Source organism: Telmatherina bonti, assembly GCF_933228915.1.
Source record: "Telmatherina bonti genome assembly, chromosome: 4".
Classification (NCBI taxonomy): Eukaryota; Metazoa; Chordata; class Actinopteri; order Atheriniformes; family Telmatherinidae; genus Telmatherina; species Telmatherina bonti.
The window spans coordinates 26,097,471-26,121,785 of NC_136622.1; the positions used below are offsets into that span (position 1 = coordinate 26,097,471).

The window sequence follows — 24,315 nt, forward strand, 5'->3', positions numbered from 1 at the left end:
TGTTTCAGCCATAACCTCTAACAGGGGTGCCTGTCATTTTTTCCCCTCCCATTAACACCAACTCCCCAGTTACGGCCATATCTGATTTGAAAGGAGGGGGTCAAAGTGGTCCTTATGAATTCAGAGCGAATGACAAATAACAGCAAGATGTGGTAAAAGTGTCTCTGTAGTTTACTCTTCTGTGTTGTAATGTCTGTTTGTGTGTGCGTGTGTGTGTGTGCTGAGGAGAGGCATAGAAAATACAGCCATTTTTACTGTAATTGTGAAACTTTGACCCTGACCATTTTTTGTGACTATTTGTCCTTCACATAGTTCGTTTAGCCTCTAAGACATCCAGCGTCAAGGTTTAGTGTGTTTTTCCCTGTGTGAATATGTGTGTGTATGACTATGTGTGTCATCCAGGAGAAGAGAAAGAGAGCGAATGGGGTTAAAGGTGGATTTGATAATGCTGGACGTCCATACCCCTCTTTGCTCTCCCCCTTCATACCCCTCCGTTTAGGCCTTGATAAGTGGAGCCGGAGTCTGTGGGGGTTAGGGATTCCTGTCTGGCACAAGTACACATAGAAACACACACACACTGGGATCCGCCCGTTTTACATTCCTGTGTCCGACTAAGGAAGCAGCCTAGCCGTCTTCCCCTCCACTCCCAAATTATCCCCTTCTCCTAAAGTCACTGCATACTTAACACACGCCTCCCTACGTCTTTCTTCCATTCAGGCTCCTACAGACCTTCTCGGTCCAGAGCTCGCATCCGTATCCTTGGACCAAAAACAGCAAAGGCTGTCTAATTATTCAGATGCAACTCATTAAACTGTTTTTCGCGCAAAAGAAAAAGATGCAACAGTGTTACATCATTTCACTATATTTGCACTGCAAATGTGAACACAAAATACGGATAACATTGTTCTTTTAAGGGATCTGAAACTACCGGTACTCTCATATGTCCAGATTTTCCATCCTAAAGGAGACAGTCAGTCAGATATTTTCTGCTGCCCACAGTAACCCTATGTTATCATTTTCTTTTTGAATCTTACCCCATTTCCCCCTTTTTTCTATGGCTTTGTTATATTTTTCCCCTTTCTTCCCACCCCTCCTCCCGCCTGCTCAGGGATGTGTTACAAGGGTCAGGAAGAGGTCATGTGGTCTCTCCCTGCCCTTCTCTCTAATGGCTTCTTAATGAGAGAGTCAGAGAGGGAGAAGGAAACAGGGAGAGGAGCAGTTTGGAAAAGCTGGGTGAGATATCAGCAGTGGTGCTTAGGGCACCGTCTGTGTGTATAAGTGTGCATGTGTGTGTGCGCGTGTGCGTGCATTGGTGATGCTGTGTGTCCTGTGTGCATACGCCTGCGCTATTTGACCGACCCCTCGCTCCATTTCAAGCCCTCTCTGCGCTCTGTGTTCCTCTCTGGGGAAAGCAGAAATGACAAGTTTGCAGCCTTGAATAAGCGTTGCAGCTCATCACACACACTGTCCACTGAGTTAGGCTCGGGGGAGGTTGGGGGATGTTGTGGAGGTGAGGGAGAAGGAGGTGGGGAGGTGGCCCACTCTTTAATTTGCACAGCTTCTGCTGATTTGATCATAAGCAATTAATCTCAATGGCTCGGCTGCAGAGAGGGAAGAAAAGATGAACACAGTTCTCTATATACAGACAGGCCTTGCTCTGGTTTCCTCTTCCATAACTGTATTGTGATTTCTCTTGTTCTTACTTCTATTATTTACTCAAATCATAGAGAGAAAAACTCCGTTTTGAGAAGTGGTTTCTATTGGTCCATGAGGTCTTCCCCTGTGGAGTAATCTTGGCAAGTTTTGACTTAACAGTGCAAAATATCTAAATCTTCTGTAGTGTGTTTGAGAAGATTTGAATGAATCCTGAGATTATATAACATGAAAATCGCTAACATGGATTTATTAAGGTTTAAATTAAGTTGAAACATAAATAAAAACAACACAATTACTACTTGTAATCAGCTCTATTTAGACTGCAGCATCTAAACAATAGTTTGATTTATTGTCAACTTCAGACTGTTTTTAGTCTCATTGACTTGCAAACTTAACAAAGGATCAATGTCCATAGTTTCCTAGTCGATCTTAATAGGTATTTATTTTATCAGTTCAGCTGCTGTCAGAGGTTAGCCATGCTCATTTACGACTCATGACTCGTGCTACCTTCTCTGGTTTTATCCCCCGTTCCACTGTTCTGACCTACAAGTCTGTACATGACAAATATTGAGAATTGTCCCCCACTTTGTCTTTCTACTCAGCTCTGCCAGTTTTCCATCTCTCTCACCCTTGCTTTTCCTCTCCATGGCACCATACTCCTCCCATGCTGAGGACAGAGCTTGCTCCATTGTTGGAGGCAGGTTGCCAAGGATACAAGCACAGAGAGGCACAGTCTTAATGTTAAGAGATGGAAGAGATGAGCAAAGAGATGGAAGAGGGGCAATAGCCTTTCTGGCCACTAGGCACCCCGACAACACGCTCACGCTCTCCAGAGAACACGCAACACCTGCTGCTTCCCACTTTGTGTCCCTGCGTGGTCGGAGCACAGTGACACTGACTGTTTGTCGAGGAACCTTTTGTACTGGCCGCCCGCTTTCTGCTCTCCTGTTGTGGCTGTAGCGTATGATTGCAGTGAAAGTCTTCGTTGGGTTTTTGTGCATTTGTCAGGCAGCCCAATTGGTAGGTGGGTGTCTCGGTGGGTGGATTGGGTGGGGGGTATTGAACAGGACTTAAGGTCTTGTTTTAAACACTTTTCCTGTTATAGAAATCTGTTGCAATGTACTATAATGTACTATAGACTTATTTCATAGTCTTATCCAACTTAAATTATGTTAAAAAAAAATCTGTTTTTGAGACATTTATTTTGCATCTGTCATCCAGTTAGTACGTCTGGCTCAATAGATATGCAATATGGACCACTCACAAGCAAATTTGCGTGTGTTGGGAGGAAAAAATGTAAATATAGCACCCAGAATTTAGCACCCAGATAGCAGTTTTAGTTTTGCTCAATGTGTGGAAAGAAGACCAAGGATGAAGTCAGTGTGAAGTCTGTCCCATACCGTACCACTTTGTCCTCACTTTTATTGGTTGGCAAAATATTTACGTATACCTAAAATGCTGTTTCATTATTATGTCCTAATTTATTTGATTTATAGTTCCATAATCTGATCCAGAATATCTCATCCAGATGGAAATATTTGGACATTTGCTAACTTTGTTTGCTTATTAAACTGTTAAATTACTTTCCAGAGAGCAGTAAAGACGTAATTCCAGCCAGGCAGTTGTCCTTAAGCTTTTTAGATGGTCAGTGTGAGCCGGAGAGTGTGTTAACGAACACACCATTAACCCACAGGCTCGGTGCAGAATCCCCACCCAGAGCCTTTATCGTTTTCCTCCTTTACTTTCCATTATTCCTCCTCTCTGCCTCCTCTCTCTGTACAGCCTCACCCTCAAAATGACCCTGGACCAGGCTGGACGTGGCTTTCGGGCTCATTCACCGGGTCCCCCCCCCCTGCATAAAGCCAAGACATAACTTCTCTTTTTCTGTTTCAATCTCTCAATCTGTCTCTCTTTGCTTGCAGCACAAAGCACTGCGTGTCTGCCTTCCTTCTCCACCCAGCATTCTTTCCCCATACAGACCTCTCCCCCGCTCTGTCGTTTTCTCTCTTTCGACTTCCCTCCTATCCGCCAACTCGCTCAGCCTCACCCTACCTTTCATTAGCCCACTCTTTATCTCACACACTCACTCGACTGCGTCTCTCCCCCTACACGCTCCTCTCTTTCCAGCTTTTACGCTCCCTCTCTCTCTCTTTCTCTACTCTTGTCTCTCCCCCCTTCAGTTGCTTTGGCTTTTGTTTCTTATACATCTTCATTTATTCCTCTCTCCCCCTCTTTCCCTGCTGACCCTATTATTTTTATATTCTTTCTCTCTAACTGCCATCACTCCCCCTCTCTGCCTCTCTCTGCCTCCCTCCCACTCCTCTCAGTCCCTCTAAGCTGCATTAACTCCCCAGATTACCTTGAGCCCTGCAATCCTCCATCCCCCACGCACTCACCCTCTTGCTCACTTCACTCATTCACTTGCTCACTTCATAGCGCATCTGCGCAAGGCGGTTAATTTTAAAAATATGTATAAATGCACGTTTTCGTGTTTTTTTTAAAGACTGAAACACCTGAACTATAAAAAAAAAAAAAAAAGAATCTCTTGTTCAAGGTCGTAAACAAAATTCTAAATGCCTGCAATCATCTGTGAAAGAGCGAGTTCTGCCACCTCCTGTGCTCAATAACAACCTGAAAAATATTTGAATGTATTTTGTTATGTATATTAACAATTCGTTTCTGTGGTTTACTGAACAAAACTTAACATCAAAGCTACCTGTTAACCAGACAAATAGATGCATCAAGAGTCCTCTTAGATCCAGATTTTATAAGAGAAAAGTAGACGCCTCTAAAATTTTCTATTTGCAATTAATTAAACAAGACAACACAAAGGGCAACAGAAACTTCGTCTCCTGCAGCAGAAGTTTTCCACCAGGCTTGCATCATTATTTTCCAGACGCATAAGGGTTTATTTTAAGGCGCATTCAATTTCCTAAACTTTAGCCTGTTTCAATGTTAGTCCAGTGTTTTAGACTCACTAAAATGGAGATTTTAAAAAGCTGCTGACCCAATTTCTGTTTGAAAATGTCAGCATTGCGTGTTAGTCGGGACAGTGAGCCAAAACATTATAATAAGGCTTTGATACCTCTTGTGATTATAACCCTGTTGATGTGAGAAGCTCCCTTTCTTTTGCCATGCTTCCAGAGCTCCTGGTGTCAGTCTAAATGGTATTGTGTTTTCCATTTCCACTTTCATGAATGTGTCAAAACTGGTTCATCGTCAGTCCAAAACGATAAGTCTCTGCTCTCACTTTATACCGAGTTTGTTTGTTTGGAGAGTAAATATTGTAAAATATTCTAAAACACAAATAATACTGTTGTCAGTGTAAATATGACTTAAATCTGTACTGAAGTTGCTTTTACCCACTTTAATACCAATCTGCAATGCTAATATTTTCACATATGTGCACTTTTTATGGTCTTCATGGATAAAATGACTGGTCACATCAATATTTTAAAAAAGGAAATAGGTTAATTGAAATCACATAAAAAAAATAAAGCTGAAGAGATGACTCTTGTGGGTCATTGGCTGTAAAATCCACTTTTATTTAACCTCCTCTGTTGAAATGACAACCACTCTACAAAATAGAGAAAAGGTTTCCTAACAGTTTTGAGACAGGAGTCAGTGGTTTAAAATACATTTACTTTTCAATATTAACTGGCATTACTGAATAACAAGTGTCCAAGTAAAGCCAGTTGTTGAACAGCTGGCAGTATGTATGCTTAACTAGTTTTCTCTTCTTGGGTTGCTGAACATAGTGCTGTACAATTCTTAACTTTTGTCAGCATTAAAGTTCCAATAAATTATAATCAAAAGTTATGCAGTGCACAATTACTTTCTATATTAAGATGCATCAAGTAGTAGCAGTATTGATGTTCTTTCCAGATTGTACAACCGCTTTGTCAGATGCCGATTTCCTTTGCAAAGACTTTTTGTTTATGGCAGTGGTTCCACCATGCAGGTGTGTGCATACATATACAACCAGATTTATCTTTGTTCCTCCAGTAGATAGTTTTTTCTAAAACCAATAAAATCTTAGCTAATATCACTTTTTACTTAGTGAGACTTTGAGTTCCCCAAGTTATGTTTCATTTCTTGACCTGGAGTTAGAGCATACTAGTTGTCACCCAGTGGTTTTCTAAGATGACAACCATATACAATTAACCTTTAACAAAATGTATTTTCTAGAGCATTTTTCCCAAGTATCTATCCATTATACATCATTACAAAGCTAAGATTCTTGAGATTTATATGATGTATACCATTCCAGGCTACAATCATAATCAGGAAACACTCATTTCTGACGAGTTGCAAATGGAATTTATCTTTTAAACTATACTGTACTCCATATTTCATCCATAACTAAACTGTTTTGGGCAGAAATGTATTACATTTAAGGGGTTAAAGCAGTGATTCCCCTCACCCTGATCCTCAAGGCCCACTGTCCTGTAAATAGTGTTAGACGTCTCCTGTTGCAACATGCCTGATTCAGATGAAATAGAGGTTAAATAAGCAGCACTGAGCCATGAATTTGATTCAGGTGTGTTGAACCAGGGAAACATCAAAAGTGTGCAGAACAGTGGACCCTTGGGACCGGACCTGTGGATCCCTGAGTTAAACGATTATAACAGGAGTAGTATGCACTTATTCAGTTTTCAAGCTTGGAGAGTCACATAAACTTAGTGTTGGGAGCATAGTGTTGGGACTATTTCAATCTTATAGAAAACAATGAACACGAAGATCAGCACTTTGCAACAAAAGCAGAACCTTAAAACAGATTTAAGACCATTTTTTCTCTTTTTTTTTAGAGGTTGAGATATAAAAAATGATTTTTGACATTTTAATTTTTTCTGAAAACCCTCATAACCCCAAGTCTGAAAGAGTAAGAGCACTTTACGACAACACAGCAGATGCAGGGGGTGTTAGGGTACACAAAGGAAAACAAACCGTCTAGAAAAAGACCAAACAGATCACAAAACACGGTGTTTGCTTTGAATTTCAGTATAGAAGTGAACAGCTCAGTTAGAAACTCAGATGACTGTGTCTAATTAGAGATAGCTGTTTTGGCTAGCATGGTAACAGCTAGCTTGACACCTGCGGTGGGCCTAAAGATGAGTCAATAAATTTTGCTGTGCCACTTTATGGTGGGCTGGTGTGTGTGATATGATAGTCACTCTGATATTGTGCTCCTGTTTTATTGTCTTTTCTTCCTTTTTCCTCAGGCAACTAATGACCCTCTGGGAACTTGAAAGAGTAGTGCAACAGCTAAATGGGCTAAATTTGCATGTGTAATGTTTTTTTCAAACTTCTTTGCACTTGATGGTTATGGCTTTTAAACAGAAAAAAAACCAAAACCTCTGAATCATGATTTACATAGTTGACTGAAAACTCGAGTAGTCTCATGAGGTTTCTGTCCCCACTTTAAGGAACATAGTTGGAAAGATTTGAATTTTGTCTCAGAGCACAAGGTGATTGTTTCACAAGGTCTGCTTTGTGCAGCAGCCCAGCCTTCTAAAATGAGACCAATTTCGTATGGAAATGTGCAAACTGCTATCATTTTGAATATATTTTTTAAGCCATGGCAGTTTTAATTTTAATTAAATCAACCATTTAATCAACACTAATGTTCAATGTGTGTTGGATTACTAACATGATGAATGAGAAGTTGCAAATTTTAAGCATTTTGTACAGTGCTTTTGTTTTGAGAGTTTGTTGAGTGTTTTTGAGGATTTTCAGCTGTCATCCGCCTCTTCCTGTCCTCATTAGGTACTGTTAATGGTAATCAATCACATCAATACCGTTCTACAGCTGATGAACAACACCTTTGAGGTTTGGCAGCCCATAAAACTATAAGAGATTAAATCAAATCTGGAACAGAAGTATGTAAAAATGCAAACTTAAAAGCGAGGCAATGGACGCATTTTCAAATTTGGCATGATGGCTTGCAGAATTCTTCTGATATACCTGCTCATTCACCTCCACCATGACTACCCAACCATCCCTCCCACAGCCTCTGTAACCTCCCCCTCACCTCTTCTTGTCTCTCTTTCTCTCACCCACCCACCCACACTCCATCACCCCACCTTCTACCTCTCACCCCACCACTCTTGTAATCTCTTCTCCTCTCCTCCCCTCCACCCACACTCTCGCTTCTCCTCTGAGCCCCCAGCAGTACCACCATCACTACTAGCACCATCATCTCCCTCTCCCCTGTCCTTTACCACTCTCTTCCCTCTGTCCCTCCCTCCACTAAAGCCTTCAGGCTCCGCTTGATTTATGCTTGCCCTCTCTATCCACACACACCCCACCACCATCACCACTACCACCACCCACCCATCCCTATCTCTCCAGGAGGTTGTGGCCCGGCTAGTCCCTAAAAAACAACAGAGTGAGAGAGAATAACAGCCTCTTTTACTTTCCATCCTCCCTCCTTTTTAACCCAGCATTTTTTTCATTCCCCTCTCCCACACTGCTTTTTAAATTGCCTCTGAATTCTTGAGCTGTTTTAGTGCCTCACTCCCCCTTCTTGGCTGAAATTACTTTTTTACCCTCTCAAACTCTGGCATGCTGAGGAAGCAAGTTTCACCTTCCCTCCCGTCTTTGTCCACTGGAGGACAAGCACGCACTAATCGCACCTTCATTGTACGGAACTGTTAGCGATGAATGAAGAAGACTTGTCTCGTTCCGAAGCATGATGCTAATGTTGAATGTACAACACAGCAGGCCAAGGAGTCCTTTGACTGCATGGCTCTTGTAATCTCTTGTCCTTTTCGACCTCAGGCCGGCCAGGCCATTAACTGGGCCGACTTCGGGGCACAGTTCCTTTCTCTGTTTTTCACGCACAAACACAAACAAGTACACACAAAAATACACAGTGAGAGAGTATTTCTCTTTGTTTGCACTCTGCCATACTCAAACATGCACACAAGTCCTACTTTCTTCTCTGACAGCTCTCTTGTGGTCGACAAGCCTCAGTAACTCATTGCTTAACCACCCTGGACTTTTTCTCTCCATTGTGCTTGGCTACTGTCTCTGTTGAGTTGAAGGCGTGGTGAGATGTTTGAGAGATGTGTGTGTGTGAGAGGGAGACTAGGTGTTAAAAGACTGAGTCCATAAACAGCTAGATCATGATTGTCTGTGTGTGTTGGAAAGTAGGGGCTTTACATAAAAATGTTTTTTGTTTTTTTTTCACCATTTATTCATGAAAACCAGTTTTTTTCTTTTTTTTTGTTGTTTTTTCATTTTTCTTGTTTAAAGAAAAAAAGGTAGCTCCCTTACACAATAGCTTTTAGTTGAACTTATACAGAGGTATATACACAGTCTCACAACTAACAATACACAGTCATGCAAACAGAACAGAAGAGCAGAGGTCAAACCGGGCCAGCTGACCCTTTCCGCCCTTCACAGGCCTTCTATCGCCTCCTTTTCACTGCGTCAAAGTGCGCACTGTAAAAACACAACTCCCCTTGTGAAACGCACACATACTCACGCGCACATCACTGAGAAATACAGTGCAGCCTCCAACCACAGCGTATAAAACCGTATCGTCCATCCATTAGTCATAACCCTCGCACTAGATGATAAATGCAGTATTCCTCACAAGAAATTTAAAGTATAGTTCAACACACTCCTTTTCTTCCAAGTCTCCTTCTTCTTCCCTTCTTTTTCACACTCCGGCTTCTACATAGCTTGCAGCGTCAGGCACACACAGACACATAAACACACATGAACAAAGAGAACCACCATTTCCACATATTTGTCTCTCCTTTTAAAATGGGGTTTTATTTAGCATAAATGTTGAAGCCAAGGGTGCCTGGCTACCATGGCAACCAAATTAAACGGAGGATCTCTTCAGAAAGCAGAAATCTAAATTATTCGGACTCTTTTATGAAGGGGAAAATGAAATTTCCCTTCACTGTACTGAGACCGCTTCAGTGTAAAGGCAGAAGAAAGGAGAAAAAGGAAGATGAGGAGAAAGCTATTGTTTTTTTTTTGTATCTGACCATGCAGTTCAAAGGAATATTCTTTGCTATTGAAATTCATAGGTTGTTTCATGACAACCGGCATGTTAACACTGAGCATATGTGCATAAAGGAATGATGTAAGCACAGTGTCTCTAAAACTCGGGATAAACCTATTGCCTTTGAAAGACACCACAATGTGTGTGTCTCCAAATCCTCAGCCAAACCAGGCACATGTATGATGAAATCCATAAGCACGCTTGGGATTATGCGAGACTGTTTCTGGTGTGGTAAATGATTTTATCTGTCGGAACAGGATGAGGTTTAAGGAAAACACTATCTATGCACGCCCGATAAAGCTTACATAAGTGAAGAGGGATTATGTAGTTTATTCCGATTATGTGGAGCGAAAGCCTGTTTGCGGTCAGCTGAATACTAATTTCTAATATCTCACGCTTAGCCTCGGATATGTGGATATATACTCAGGAAAGTGGAACTGCTTGTTGCACAACAGTTTGTCAGCAGGGCATAGTCACTCACTCACCATCGTGTAAAATGCAGATTTTAATTTTTCACAAGATAGAAGTTTGACTGCCGCCTGCAAGGAAATCATAAAGAGACCAATCCTCCTAAAGCCCATCATTTTATCAGCAGGGTTCTGTGTGACTGAAGTATCGTTACTGTATGACTGTGAGGAGGGTGGACATGTTCCATCTGTAGATGCACATCTCCAGAAGATGCTGGGAAAAGTGGTCAGGGGTCATTCACTCATCCAGTGAACAGATGAGTGGAGGGAGATGGGGGTCAGAGAGGCACTCATTTCTCTCCCTCCTTTGCTTCCTCTGCTTCCATTTATCCGACTCCTCTTGCTCCGTATATGTGTGTATGTGTATATATATCTATATATCTATATATAGATATATATATATATATATATGTGTGTGTGTATATATGTGTGTATATATATATATATATATATATATATATATGTATATATATATATATATATATGTATGTATATATATATATATATATATATATATATATATATATATATATATATATATATATATATATATATATATATATATATATAAATATGTATATATATATATATATATATATAAATATGTATATATATATATATATGTATATGTGTGTATATATATATATATGTATATATGTATATATGTATATGTATATATGTGTGTGTATATATATATATATATATATATATATATATATATATATATATATATATATATATATATATATATATATGTATATATATATATACATACATATATATATACATATATATATATTTGTATGTGTGTGAGTGTGTGTGTGTGTGTTGTTGTTGTTGTTGGCCAACAGCAGATCTATGTTATTGATTGACTCCTGTGGCTGCTGGGCAGCCCACTGAAGGAGGGGGCAGAGCTCTAATGAATTCCTGCACCTCGTGCCCCTTACGCCAACCCCTACACCCCCTCCTTAATTAACTTTGTGTGTTTGTGTGTAAGGATGTGTATGCAGGTTGGACAGGATGTGTGTTTGTGGATGCATGTGTGTGTGTTTTTTGTGTGTGTATCTACTTGCTTCCTCCACTGTTGCACACCCCCGCTTCTTCACTCCCCTGCCTTTTTTCTTTCTTTCCCTTTCTACCCTCTCCGTGTCTCTTCTATTCATTCTTCTTCAACTTAATCGGCTCTTTTCCTATTGTGTGATGTGCTTACAAGTTGGACGGTGGTTGTCTGCTTATTATATGTCACCCTTATCAGTCACACCCCATCTCCATCTCCTGTCTTCAGTATCTCATTTATATCTCTAAACAGATCAGATTTACGTTCATAGATGCAACAATGCATACAGAATATGCATCCCTCTGATCCACGGTCAGTTTTCTATAGACAGCATGAAAAATGACTGACAGCATGTGTCTGTGCAACATATTCTCACTATCTGTTCATCAAGTACTGTATGAAAAGTTACGCACAAACGTTTATGGGTTTAATATATATTTCAAGCAACACAAGAGATTAATACACCGGTGCTGTCTGTGCATATGTTCATCCTGGTCACTGTTTTGTTAAGAAATATTTAAACAGCAATGAACAATGGATAGTATACATTCACTTGACTTGGTTTTAAGAAAAATTTACAAATTCTTGGTAAACTATGAAAGTTTTGCTTTTGATAATAATATTATTTTGTGTGTGAGTGTCTGTCAATTCACCACTTATATCCATCCATCCATCCATCCATCCATCCATCCATCCATCCATCCATCCATCCATTTGACAGTTAATTGGGTCTAACACATGAGTAATAACATGTCTTATAATTGTTTTATTGTTAAGTTATAACCCTTCAAATGTGCACTAAATTCGAGGTTTAAATGTCAGTTTTTTAAAGAAAAAGTCACGTAGACTGTTTCTACTGACATTATTCTCCAGATAAAGATCTTTTCAATGAGGCGTTTAGTTTAGCAAAAGCCAGTTTAAATTTTTCTCATTTCAATGAAAAGACCTTAAATACCTTAGTTTCAGTGAGCACCTTCAAGACCTAGTATAAAAATGTAAGCTTTTTGTTTATTTCCTTCCTTCCACGTTTTGAAGATGTATCCCAAAATGAGTCACCTTTAGAGTGATAATATCATTCACAATCCAGGAAATTCAAGTAAACTTGAAATACACCGTAATTGCTGGATATAGGCTCAGCAGTCTGTTGGTCGGAGTCAGGGTTAGATCACTGATTATCAAATATGCACACATGCATAGGTTTGTATAAACTTTAGTAATGTAATATAAAAAGGAAATGACAGAGTAGGTGACATTTACTGTAGGTACCAGTATATCATTTTAAACTGGACTTTAAACATTTTTAGGCAAGGTAAGGCAAGGCATTTTAGTATTTACTTTAAATAATTCATTAATAGGGTTTTAATGCAATGCACTAAGCTTAGTTTGAGTAAATAAATTGAAGTAAAGCAGGTTTAATTTAAATTCAAATAAAATTGTAATGAAGGGATGCTGTCTATAAAGATTTGTGTAATCCATATTAATCATGTTTTTTATAGTAATAGTTCAACCTAGATCTGCACACACACAGATTTTCAACTATCCTTGTTGGTCAGTGTAATTTCAGATTTCAGACCGCTGTGAGATCAAAACGGGCCAAAATATTGACGTTCTTTATTAGATGTCATTGCAAACTGGATACAACAGAAAACCAAAGAAAACCTTCTGTATATCCCTGAGACAAAGTTATTTAAACTCATAATACTGCTGGCTGATGGTAATATGAAATGGAACACACCCCACTGACAGCAGACTGCCCTGCATGTAGTAGCGTCCATAACAACCACGTTAGAAACCATTTTGTGAGACCTCAGAGAATCTTTGTTAAAAAAAAAAAAAATAGACTTTTTATTTTTTCTAATTAATAATCTGAATTGCTTAATGTCCAGGCTGCACAGTGACATAGTGGTTGTCACTGTGGCCTCACAGCAAGAAGGTTGCTGGTTTGATCCTTGGCTGGGGTGAGGTTTGGGCAGCGGCCTTTCTGTATGGAGTTTGCATGTTCTCCCCGTGTATGCATGGGTTCTCCAGCTTCCTCCCACCGTCCAAAGGCATGCATGTTAGGTTAACTGGTTATTCTAAGTTACCCGTAGGAGTGAGTGTGAGTGGTTGTTTGTCTCTGTGTGGCCCTGTGATGAACTGGCGAGCTGTCCAGGGTGTACCCCGCCTTTTGCCCAACAACTGCTAGGATAGGCTTAAGCTTCCCCGCGACCCTTTATCAGACAAAGCGGTTAGGATAATGAATGAATAAATGAATAAATACATTTTTAAGGTCCAAAGACCTTTTTATTGTTCTTTTGCTCATAGCTACAGTGTTAATGTTTTAATTTAACACAAGTTTTTCCGAAAATTCAAGGCAGGACAAGTTTGCTGAGAATTCGAGGTCTGCCATGCGGACTGAATTTCCTAACGAACTGTATTGGAAGTCTTCCTGTATCAATGCTGCTGATCAGAGATATGAATAACATGATAACAGCCCACTGTCCCATACAAATGGACTCATAATTACTGATAATGATTCATTAAAATATTATGAATATTAAATGTGAGCGCCTCATTGGATGGTCAATGTCCTGTTAAACTTCTTATTACCAATATTTGTGGTGAATTGATAACAGGAGAAAAAGAATATCTTTTCAATCATCTAAATAAAACCATCCAACACTGTGTGGTCAGGTTTCATTCAAAAGGATCTGTTGATGAAAACACAGCTATACACAAAAACATGATGTTATTAGAGGACAAAAACTTTATAGTGTGCCAAATTTAATCAGTGAAACTATGATTTAAAAAAAAGACATTACAAACACTTTCCTGCTTTTTTGTTTTTCATGTTCTGACTTTCACTGAGTTATCATTGGCTTGATGAGCTGGAGATATAGACGAATATCTGTGCATTACTTTTCATAAGATATTACACATACTATTTGTCAGAGCAGCCTAGTCTATGTTTGGGCGTTTGTGTGTGTGTGTGTGTGTGTGTGTGTGTGTGTGTGTGTGTGTGTGTGTGTGTGTGTGTGTGTGTGTGTGTCTATGAGAGAGAAAAGAGATCCAGCAGGATCCAAGAAGGCTGTATACCCATCGGTATTCCAGACGTTAAGGCAAACTACTCCTTATGTCACCTTCACTCCCCCTGCAGTAGACTCTACAGAAGGCACTTAGCCCCCAGCTGATTGTGATGAAATTGACAACCCCACTCTCCCCCCATTTCATGCTTTTACTCCTCATATCTTCTTTGCTTTCTTTCTCTTTTCTGTTCTGCGTGCCCCTGAATCAACCTAATTTGGTTCTTCACTTTTTTTCCCCCCCATTACCTTCAAGTGTGATTTCTGCCTTTACTACATGCACAGTGATGGGAACAGTAGTTTTTGCATATATTAAAATGTCAAAAGGTGTCTGTCCTGAACAATTATACACAACCATCCATGCTACCCCTTTAAGACATGTTCAGAAGTCTGTGTTTGTTTTAGATGTAGCCAAGCTATTCTTTTAAAGTCTGTAAGCCAGCGATGTGCCTGGTGTGTGTTTTCTTTTAAGTCTTTGTGAGAGGAAGCAAACTGTCATCAGTTAAATGTCAATTAGGAGGCAATGAGAGTGTGTATTTGTGGATGTATTTGCGTGTGTGCGTGAGTGTGTGTTTGTGTGCGTCTGTTCAAGTGTTGAGCAGAGCCGTTGTCAGCAGTGTGGTCTGACAGTCTTGTAGATCTACAGTGGAACCTCCAGCGACATGTCTACTGCTGACAGCTTCTCTCCGCTTTCAGCAACTCTGACGGCTAAACGCACACACACGCAACACACACATGCTATGTCTCTATCTGCCTCTTCTCTCTCTCACTGTCTCTTTATGATCTCCCTGTATTTTGTTGACTGGTAATGATGAGGTATGTTAGGGAGTCAAGGAGAGAGGGAGATGAATCAGAGCCGTGACGTGTTTGGTTGCCGCTGCTGAAAATGCTGCATGTGAAACAATGATTTAGCTGAGAGCTTTGAAAGAATTGGTTTAATATGCCGGGAATTTTCTTTTGTATCGCCACTTTTCCGCATACCGAAGAGCATGTAATCCCTTAAAATCAATTACAACAGTGCTGTGAGAGAAGTTTCAAGACATAAAACCGTCTTAGATTTTGGTTTGAGCTGCTTTGAGATAGCATTTAATGTCAGCAAGTGACACCTGCATCTTCTGCCGCTTCTTTTCTGCGCAGGGGCAGACGTGACCGAACCCAACAGCTCAGACAGCCGCGGCGAACGCCTAGACTTCTTCCTCAAACAGGAAGAGGCTCTCACAACAGAGCACGGCTTCCTAGGCTCCAACGAATCGGAGGAGGCCGGCGGAGGAGCAGGGGGTGGAGGGATCTCATCTGTGACCAACCTGAAGGCAGCACTGATGAGTAAGAACAGCCTGCTGTCACTGCGGGCTGAGATGATGGGAGATGATAACCCCTTGCTGTACGAGTACCTGCCCAAAGGAGGACACTCCCTGTCTTGTAAGTAACCATTCATTGTAACTGTGCTCACACTGGTTGTTACACACGGCTGAGTCACTCACCTTAACCTACCTAACAACTCAGATGGACACAAATTTAAATCTTCTAATATATCTTTCAGTACCTGCATTCAGGGTCACGCTTGATGCTTCATACAGGTGTAAGTCTCCTCTGTAGCTCAATGTTTTCCCTCATCAGCCACTGTATTGGGACAACTCTGAATGTCTGTGTGCGCGTATGGTGCCAACTGAGTGTGTAGCCAGTTTGTGTGGCAATACAAGTGATGACTACTCAGCAGTGACTCAGTGAGAGAACATTTTGCTGGGTTCGCTCTTGCTGTCTTGAGAAAATTTGTTTGGTTTTATGTGACAGCTTCTTTTTGCAAATCAGTGGGCCTACAGCTGCATTTCACAGCAGCAAAATAACACAACAGAACAGCAGTTCAGATATTTACTTACCGAAATTCCTCTGCTAAGCTTCACCGCTCCTTCAAATATAGACTTTTCAATTATTTTCCATTTTTTTAAAACAGCCTTAGATAAACATGACACATATCTGACCTCTAAGTGCATCTGTAAAGTGTTTTTTTTTTTTTCCTATGCATCTAAGTGCAAAGTACTCTTTTTTTTTTTTCTGGTTTCACATTCATCATCCTTTTTTTCCTTACAAAACCTAAAACTTCCAGCTGATGAAAAGGGGAAAACAGCGATTATGTTGAATGAAAACACCATTTCTAATCTGTTTGTGTTGATAAACATTGTGATTAATAAGCTGCAGAATTTGTGCTTAATTTTCCTGTAACGACAGATTTTCCTCATTCAGTCAGTTTCTTTGCTTCTCAGTGAGGGTGTTAAACTGTTAGTGTGTGTACATGTGTGCATCCTTTTCTGTGTGTGTGTGTGTGTGTGAGAGAGAGAGAGAGAGAGAGAGAGAGAGAGAGAGAGAGAGAGAGAGTGTATATTTGCTTGAGACCAGGTCCGCGTGGGCACATTTTCTGTGTTCAACTTGTGGGTTTGTTTCTTTTGCCTTTACTGGCAAGTAATTGGATCTTTTGTCCCAAGTTCTGCCTGTTTTTGTGAGCGGAAGAAAAGCAGAGGAAGGGTACAACTCTGAGTCGAGTCATGTCTATTGAGTTGAGCCCCACTCACCAACAATATAAAAGGCTGAATAGATCAGAACACGTGTTGTGAGTCGCGCGCACCCGTACAAGCACATCACATTGCATCAACCCTTTTGTGCAAGTGTTAAGTGTGTGGGATTGAGATGTTTCTGCTGGCTTAAAGACGAGAATCTGATGCTGTCACAGCAAGGATATATAGCCTCAGAAGAGAGATGAAGAGGCTTTTTGATACATTTGCAGACTTAATAGTGACTGTATCTGGATCTCAACTATATGAATAAGAGAATTTAGAGAATGTTAATGATTTGTTCCCTGCACAGAAAATCGTGTCGAATGAGCCCTATATGTGTTTTTCACTTCTCACCAAAGAAACCTCAGGGAGGGGTTTTGGTTAGCCAAACCCTATTTTGTATTCGCTACACAATAGGGGTTGGGGAAATGGGTTCTTGGAGATAGCCAACAACCTCCCCTCCCACCCCTGGTCCGTCCCTGTGTCTAAATGGGGACAGTGAATAAACAAACACTGTACCTCAGATTACTGGGCGGAGGAGAAGTCTGCCCGGTTTGACAGATCACCATTCACTCCCTCCCTCCCTCCATTCAGCCCTTTTCCCCCTCCTGTTCTCCTCCCTGCTTTTCTTTCACCCTTGCTTAACATCCTTCCTGTCCATTTTTCCCTCCTGTACTTTCCACTCCCCTCACACCATCCCTCCTTCCTTCCCTCCATCAATTTCTCCTTCACCCCTCCTTAACACCCATCCCTCACACTATCCTGTAGGTACTACCTTATTTGTCTCCCTCCTGGCTTTTTCCCCTTCTTTTACTTCAGCTGGGGAGCATCAAAGCACGTTGCTTTAAAATCCTGGGAAAGTATTGATCTAGGCTGTGAGGAGGTAGAGCAAGGTCACCTGGCCAATTCAAGAGAGAGGACTGAATTTCAGTAAAAGGACCTGTCTCCCACTCCATCTCCTTTTCCTCCCTATCTTAGTTTTCTGCAGTAGGGACTGTTTAATAAAACACATTTAATTCCAACCATTCAGATTAAGATTATGCTGGGAATCAGTTTACAGTTTGACTATCGAATACCATCTAATGTTTTTGTTTGTTTTTTTCACCATTTGAACTTATTGAATCCTTACCTAATTGATAGGACATTGGGATTTAAAAAATATACCACTGTCATTGTTATCCTTTACAGGGGTTGTAGGGTACATTCTCCTTGAAATGCCAAAAATATAGTAAAACCTGTCTGTATGTCAATCAGCTTCAAAAATCCAATTAAGATCAATGGGATTTAGCCTCACTACCCTTCTGTGCGTCACACAGTGTATCCAACAATGGGTTTTGTGCTGCCACACTTTACAGGGATAAAGAACATCCAATTAACTTCACAGATTATATGGACTTTATGGAACTTTTCTCTCCACAGTCAGTTCTCATCACTTTTCATCTACTTTTAAGAATTGAATCACTCCAGAGTACAACACCCATTGGCTCCATGGCTGCTCTAAAGAGATTTTCTGGATCTATTTGTTTTCGTGACCCAGATTTTTTTTATCCAAATTCTATGATTGTGTAACTTCTGTCTGTAAGAGAACATGAAAAGCAGTAAACCTATCTAATGCATCAAATAGCCTAAATGACATACGTGGTCAGATTTTCAATAACGTCAACTAACATCATTTATATGAATCTACTGGTGATGCTTGGATTGCTCGAGAAACCTCTCCTGCTGGGAGAACATAAAGCTTCTCAAACACAAAATGTCATCATATTTTCTAAAAGCGGTGTTATATGTTTATCGTCTCTAAATCTATTCATTAGAACTAAAAGTTGCTCAGGAAAATTAAATGTACAGCAAAAAAGATTAATCAAGTCAAATCAACTTTATTTATAAAGTTTCATGCAGAAAGCAACCTAAAGGGCACAAGTTTAGTTGTATTGCTGCTTATGTCATCATCAAATCATTAGATAGCAGTTTCTTGTGTTGTGGCTAGAGGAGGTGGCGCTAATTCCAAACACGTTATACCAAAAAAGGTGCACCAGATATATTCATTGTTTAATGGAAAGAGAAAAAAAACTATTTTGATACAGAAAACGGCAGTCAGATGTCTGACATTTTCTATTATATATTGTCTGCCTGCTATATGGAACTTTTTATTGAAAAAAGATGAGACATTTGGAAGTAAATATCTCTAGTTCTAATGATGTATCTAATTACACACATCTTTGTTATAATTTTGTGATAAAACCCAGTTCTACATGTTAATGTCAAATGAATATAGTTGAGTGAAACAGAAATATTCCCTTTGCATTGGTGAAAAGTAAAAAGTAAATTCAATATTAACACGTTAAAAACAAGTATGGTAAAACTGCTCTTGTTACAACTAATAAAAACACCAAAGGGGAGGAAAATTGTCTCGAGGTCATCGCTAACAGGATGTCATTAAGCCTTTTTGCCACAGTAAACCCAAATCTCATCCAATTTATTCCTAACGGACTTATGAAGTTTAAGTGCATTAGCTACTGATAGCAGATAAGTCGCTTTAAAGTAATTTTTCATCGAAGTATGAAAATCTTGCCTTGACCCCATTGTTGCTCCAGGTGGAGAAAAAGAAAACAATGTCTTTTACAGGATGCCTTTTCTGTGAGGGAAGCTTCTTTTTCTTTGCTCATTTGCTCATGTTTCTGTGGAGTGAATCAGCTCGTTGTTATTTATACAGTCTTCTCCGTAGCTGGGCAGACACAACTTCAGTATTAAAATCCGTGAGACATTGTTGACAATGGTTTAGCTATTCCTTGAAAGCCTTTTCCTGACAGGTGCCTACTGTCAGATCGGCTTTAGTTAAGAAGCTGCTTGCTCTCACCTGTGGCTCATCCCTTTACTCTCCTCTTCTTTCTCAGCCTTGATATTCCTGTCACTGTAGGGAACGGGGAAGAAGAGATTGAGTGTTCACTGTTTGTATGTGTTCACAGTAAGTGGGAGTGGGGCGCGGTAGTTTAACATTCCAGGAATCCGTCCACGGTCTAGCCTCACGGATGTGTGATTCTGTCCGTTATGCAGAGGAGGGCAATGAATGGCTAACCCACAGCATAACTTTGGAGACATTCCCCAAAATGCTGCCCACACTTGCACACACAGTATTAAACAATTTGCAACGCACTTTACTCTTATTTTGTATGTTCTAGTTAATGTCAAGAAAATGATTTAAAAAAAAAAAAAAAAAGTAATAGCGGCATTGATGTGGCAGGATAGTTTGCATAGCAACGGAAAGCTAACGCCTTTGTAAGAAATTTTAAATTGTGGATGCAGCGTGCCTCAACTTGTTGCTGGTAAACATCTTACGTGGTCCATGTAGTCGTCCTTTACCCTGTGCGAAACAAAAAGCTGAAAAATGGCTCCTCTCCAAAACTATTTCCCTCCACGCTACACAGGATCCTCAAGCCCTCTCCTTATATGCATTTTATTGCTTACACAACACATGCACTCGCTCTCACAAAACACACACATGCTGCCATCCTCTGTGCATGCATGTGGGTGGAAGGAGAAGAAGAGCAGAGGAGCAAAAAGAAAAAAAAACAGAGAGAGAAAGAGAGAAGAGAAGCCCTAACCCTTTCCCCTTGGCTGGTGGAAAGTGAAACTTCAGAGTTTTTCTTCCTCCCCCTCTCCACAGTGTTTGATAGTGTAGCACTGGCAGCCTCTGTGTGCCCCCCTGCCCACTCTCTCCTGTTGTGTTCTGGTGGCCAGCTGCTAGCAGAGTTGCAGTTGTACGTGAGTGGGTGGGTGAGACTCGTTTCCTGTGCTCCTCAGGGCTCCGCTCCAACAACTGCTGCAGCACGCTCCGGCCAGGGGCCACAGGGGCCACTATTCATAACAAACAGGGCGCTGGCTCCTCTCCTCCTCCTCTTCCTCTCCTTCCTCCTCATCTTCCACCATCATCACCATCACTTCTGCCATCATCAACATCAGCATACTGCCCACCCACGCCACTGCACCCCTCTGAGCCCCGGCCCCTGGAGGCCCCCGTTCTGCGGGCTGGGGCACCCCTACTGTGCTCAGAAGGATTGGACATGGAAGTGGAAGAGGCCCCTGAGGGCCCAGAACCCTCCACCTTGCCTGAGGTAAGCACACTGGGCCTGGCTCAGCTCCAGGGCGGAGGCTGCTCTCTGGGTACCTCTTCTCTCATCAGATAAGTTTGTAACGGGGATTTGAGTTAAGCATCCAGAGGGCAGCTTCACCCTGCATCCACACACACACCGAGGGGGTTGAGAGGTGAGGGGAAGTAGAAGTGATCATTGGTTGGGGGGGGTGAGGGAAGTATTCTTTTGCGTAAAAAAAAAACCAACAACTGAGGGTTAATGGGGTTATTTTTCATCACTGAAGTGTTTTTTAACACACAAGCACATCATTGCTCAACCCCTCTCTGTATCTCATTCTCTGTGTGGAATCTGGCACATTTCCTACAACACTGGAGAAAGCAATGCTGTCTGTTTTCTTTTTTGTTTGCCTTTTTTTTTTTTCTGTGTGCTTTATTTGCTCTCCCTTCCTTTCAGATTGCCGTCACTCTTCACTCTTGCCTCCCTTCTCAGAAAGTCTTTTTTAATATACCTAGACCTGAATTTGCCTTTAAGGCCAGAAGTCTTTGCGTAGCATTAGCAGTAATACAGTTTATAGTGCCTGCATCAGACATGACACATCTAGTCACAATGGCAGCGTGTGTTTAGAGATAGTAGATAATGGGCTGGCTCGTGTGAGGATACTGAGTAGAATCAATACTAGAAGACAACGAGAGGTTTGCTCTCACAGCTCAGGAAATTGTTTGTTCTACTTGGTGTGTATATGTGTGTTTGAGCATGTGTAGGTGTGAGTTGTGTGCCAGTCAGTGTGTGTATGCTGTGAACATTTAGGAGCAGCATTTGATTTCAGTGGACCTGCCTCCCAACAAGCTTCCCTATCTCTATGTACAAGCCATCTGTTTGCCCAGTGCATGGTGTTCTGTTCTTAGAGAGGAGGAGGCAGAGGAGTAGAGGGGCTGAGCAAGTGGGCGGGAGTGAAGGAATGGTAGGGGCATGGAGTAGATAGAGGAGGGGTAGAGTTTAGCTGGGGAGGTAAGAGTGGGATTGAGTGTTCAATGCACCATGTTGGCACCCAAGGGGTTGCATGAGCATTGAGCAGACAATATTATTAAAATTGTAGATCAACATAACTGCTCATTCTGTTTCATCAGACAGCTGCAGCATCCTGAAACTGTCATCTATCCAGTTTTTCTGTTTGCTCTCTAATCTCAAACTTATCTTTGAATAATTATGATCTTGTTTGTCTCCCTTTTTTTTTTTTTTAACTTTTCTTTTGTCATATCTTTATGTTTGTGCCTTGCATGTGAAAAAGTTGTCTTCACAGCTTGTGTCACCTTCCTGTCTCCTGCATGCCCAGACAGCATTCCATACAGACTGTATAAGTGTGTGTGCAAATGACATAACAGGATATTTTGTGCTTACAGGAGGACATAAAAGACAAAGAAAACATGAAAGAGTACAGCACAGGTATGTTTTAGAGGTAAAGTTGGTCATTTCTTCATAAGCTAAGAGTTTGTGCTTAAACTTCAACGTTTCTCACACTTATCCGTCCTTATCCTCCTTCATACTATTGCAGTCTTGGAAGGTGACCAGTCTCCTGTGGAGAGGGATCAGATGGACAAGGGGAGCTGTGCTGGTGGCCTGACTGTGCTGGAGTTAATGTCCATGGCTGGCAAAGGAACTAAAGGGCTAGGTGAAGAGGCTGGATCAGGGGAAAGAGTCCTGCCAGAGCACGGTGCCTGGCCCTCACAGGGATTCGCTTGCTCCCTGTGCAAACGGCTGTTCAGCAGCCTGGAGCATCTCAGGGAACACGAGTATCGTCACACCCTGTCTCTGATGGCCTTGTCCCTGGACTGGCAAAGCTTTCAAAGTCCACATCATCAGCCTAACCAGCCCCAATCCCAGGCTCCCCACTTCAACCAGTCTCTATTCCGCTCTGCAACGGGCGAGCCTGCGTCAGCACGCTACTTCTGCTCCCAGTGCCCCGCCAGCTTCACCCTCAAATCCAACGCGGACCGGCACGAGAAGACCATCCACTTTAAGAAGAAGTTGATGCAGTGCGCATACTGCTTGAAACACTTCAGAGATCGCACTGACCTGCACAGGCACCTTTCGTCTGTGCACTCCAAAGAGAGAGGGCACACCTGCCCGGCTTGTGCCAAGGCTTTTAGCACCCAGAAAAACCTGGCGACGCATGTTAAAGTCTGCTGCCAGGTTGGGTTAATGCCAGGAGCTATACTGGGAGCCAGCACTGGGTTGGAAATGTCTCAGGGTGGGCTTACAGAACCACTGTGGCGGTTAACCCCACACTTGAAAGTTGACAATCACAGTATTGATGTGGAAGGCCTGTAAGAATAACCCACCGTTTGTACCCATCACTTTGTGTTTAACAATCATGCCAAAAAAAAAAGCTTTGTGGTGTTATTCCACTCACAACAGAAGAATTTCTTTTAAAGTCAAAAGTGTGGGACGCTTTTTATACTGTGTGTTAAATTATGTGTCATTACTATTATGTAGAGGGATGATATAATGTAGGGACTATTTAATTTAAACTGACTCCAAATGTATCAGCAATGCTATGCAACAGAAAAAATCTGACTGAAATTAAATGTGATGTTTTACAGTGTATAAATGATTTTAGTGACTACTTACTAGACCCATAACCAGGTGATTTACATTACACTGCAGTGCCCAATGGAGAGACAGGGGGTGTCTTTCCACCTCCTCGAACTAAACCACTTGTCTGGCTCTCTGTCGCCAGTAAACAGTCTGACTAAACTTACGTCTCCTTTTTTGGCAGCGAGATCTTTATCTTCGTGTCCACCCCTGCATTGCACGCACAAAGACATTCAAACAGAGTTCATACCTGTAAGGCATTACTGTGACTCACAGCCCACGCAACCACGCCACCTGCAGGAACTTTGCAGCACTGCAGCTTGAGAACAGACTAGAAGACCCAAATCTGCATTGCTGCACCTCAGCAAATGTTGTAATTGTAATGATAGAACTTTAAATAGAACATAAAAATAGACATTAAAAGACGAAGCAAAATTCCGCACCAGATTCACATCAACTCAGTAGCTTGTTTTAAGTCATTAGTCTGACTGGACTTGCTTCAGTCAGAGCTGTCAGATCAGTACAGATGGAAGGGATGTGCCGATTGAGACAAAGCCTGCTAAAACAATAGGCCAGTAGCAGCTCAGATGGGGGTTGGGTGGTGTCATATTTTCTCCTCTCTATGACCATCTCCTCAGTTCTAGATGTGTAAGATTTCTAGTGGCTGAATGGGGAAAGCTGGTCAGTAATTGGTGCTTCGCAACTCCGGCCCCTCTTAACCTCTGACCCTACATCTGAAGAGGAAGTGGGGACATTGAGTTAGATGCCCTTTATACCAGACGACCTTAGTGATGTCACAGCTGTAGACTGATAATGGTGTG

General features: G+C 41.3%; 1 protein-coding gene across 1 annotated transcript in view; it reads left to right on the forward strand.

Annotated features, from left to right (window-relative positions):
• Positions 1–24,315, forward strand: part of zbtb46 (zinc finger and BTB domain containing 46) — a gene marked incomplete at both ends in the record, with an annotated part of 40,283 nt that overhangs the window by 13,876 nt on the left and 2,092 nt on the right. The window contains 4 exons of the mRNA XM_079239373.1: positions 15,400–15,681; positions 20,613–20,923; positions 22,303–22,345; positions 22,455–22,571. Coding sequence (XP_079095499.1) covers positions 15,400–15,681; positions 20,613–20,923; positions 22,303–22,345; positions 22,455–22,571 — 753 coding nt within the window. The remainder of the gene's footprint in view (positions 1–15,399; positions 15,682–20,612; positions 20,924–22,302; positions 22,346–22,454; positions 22,572–24,315) is intronic.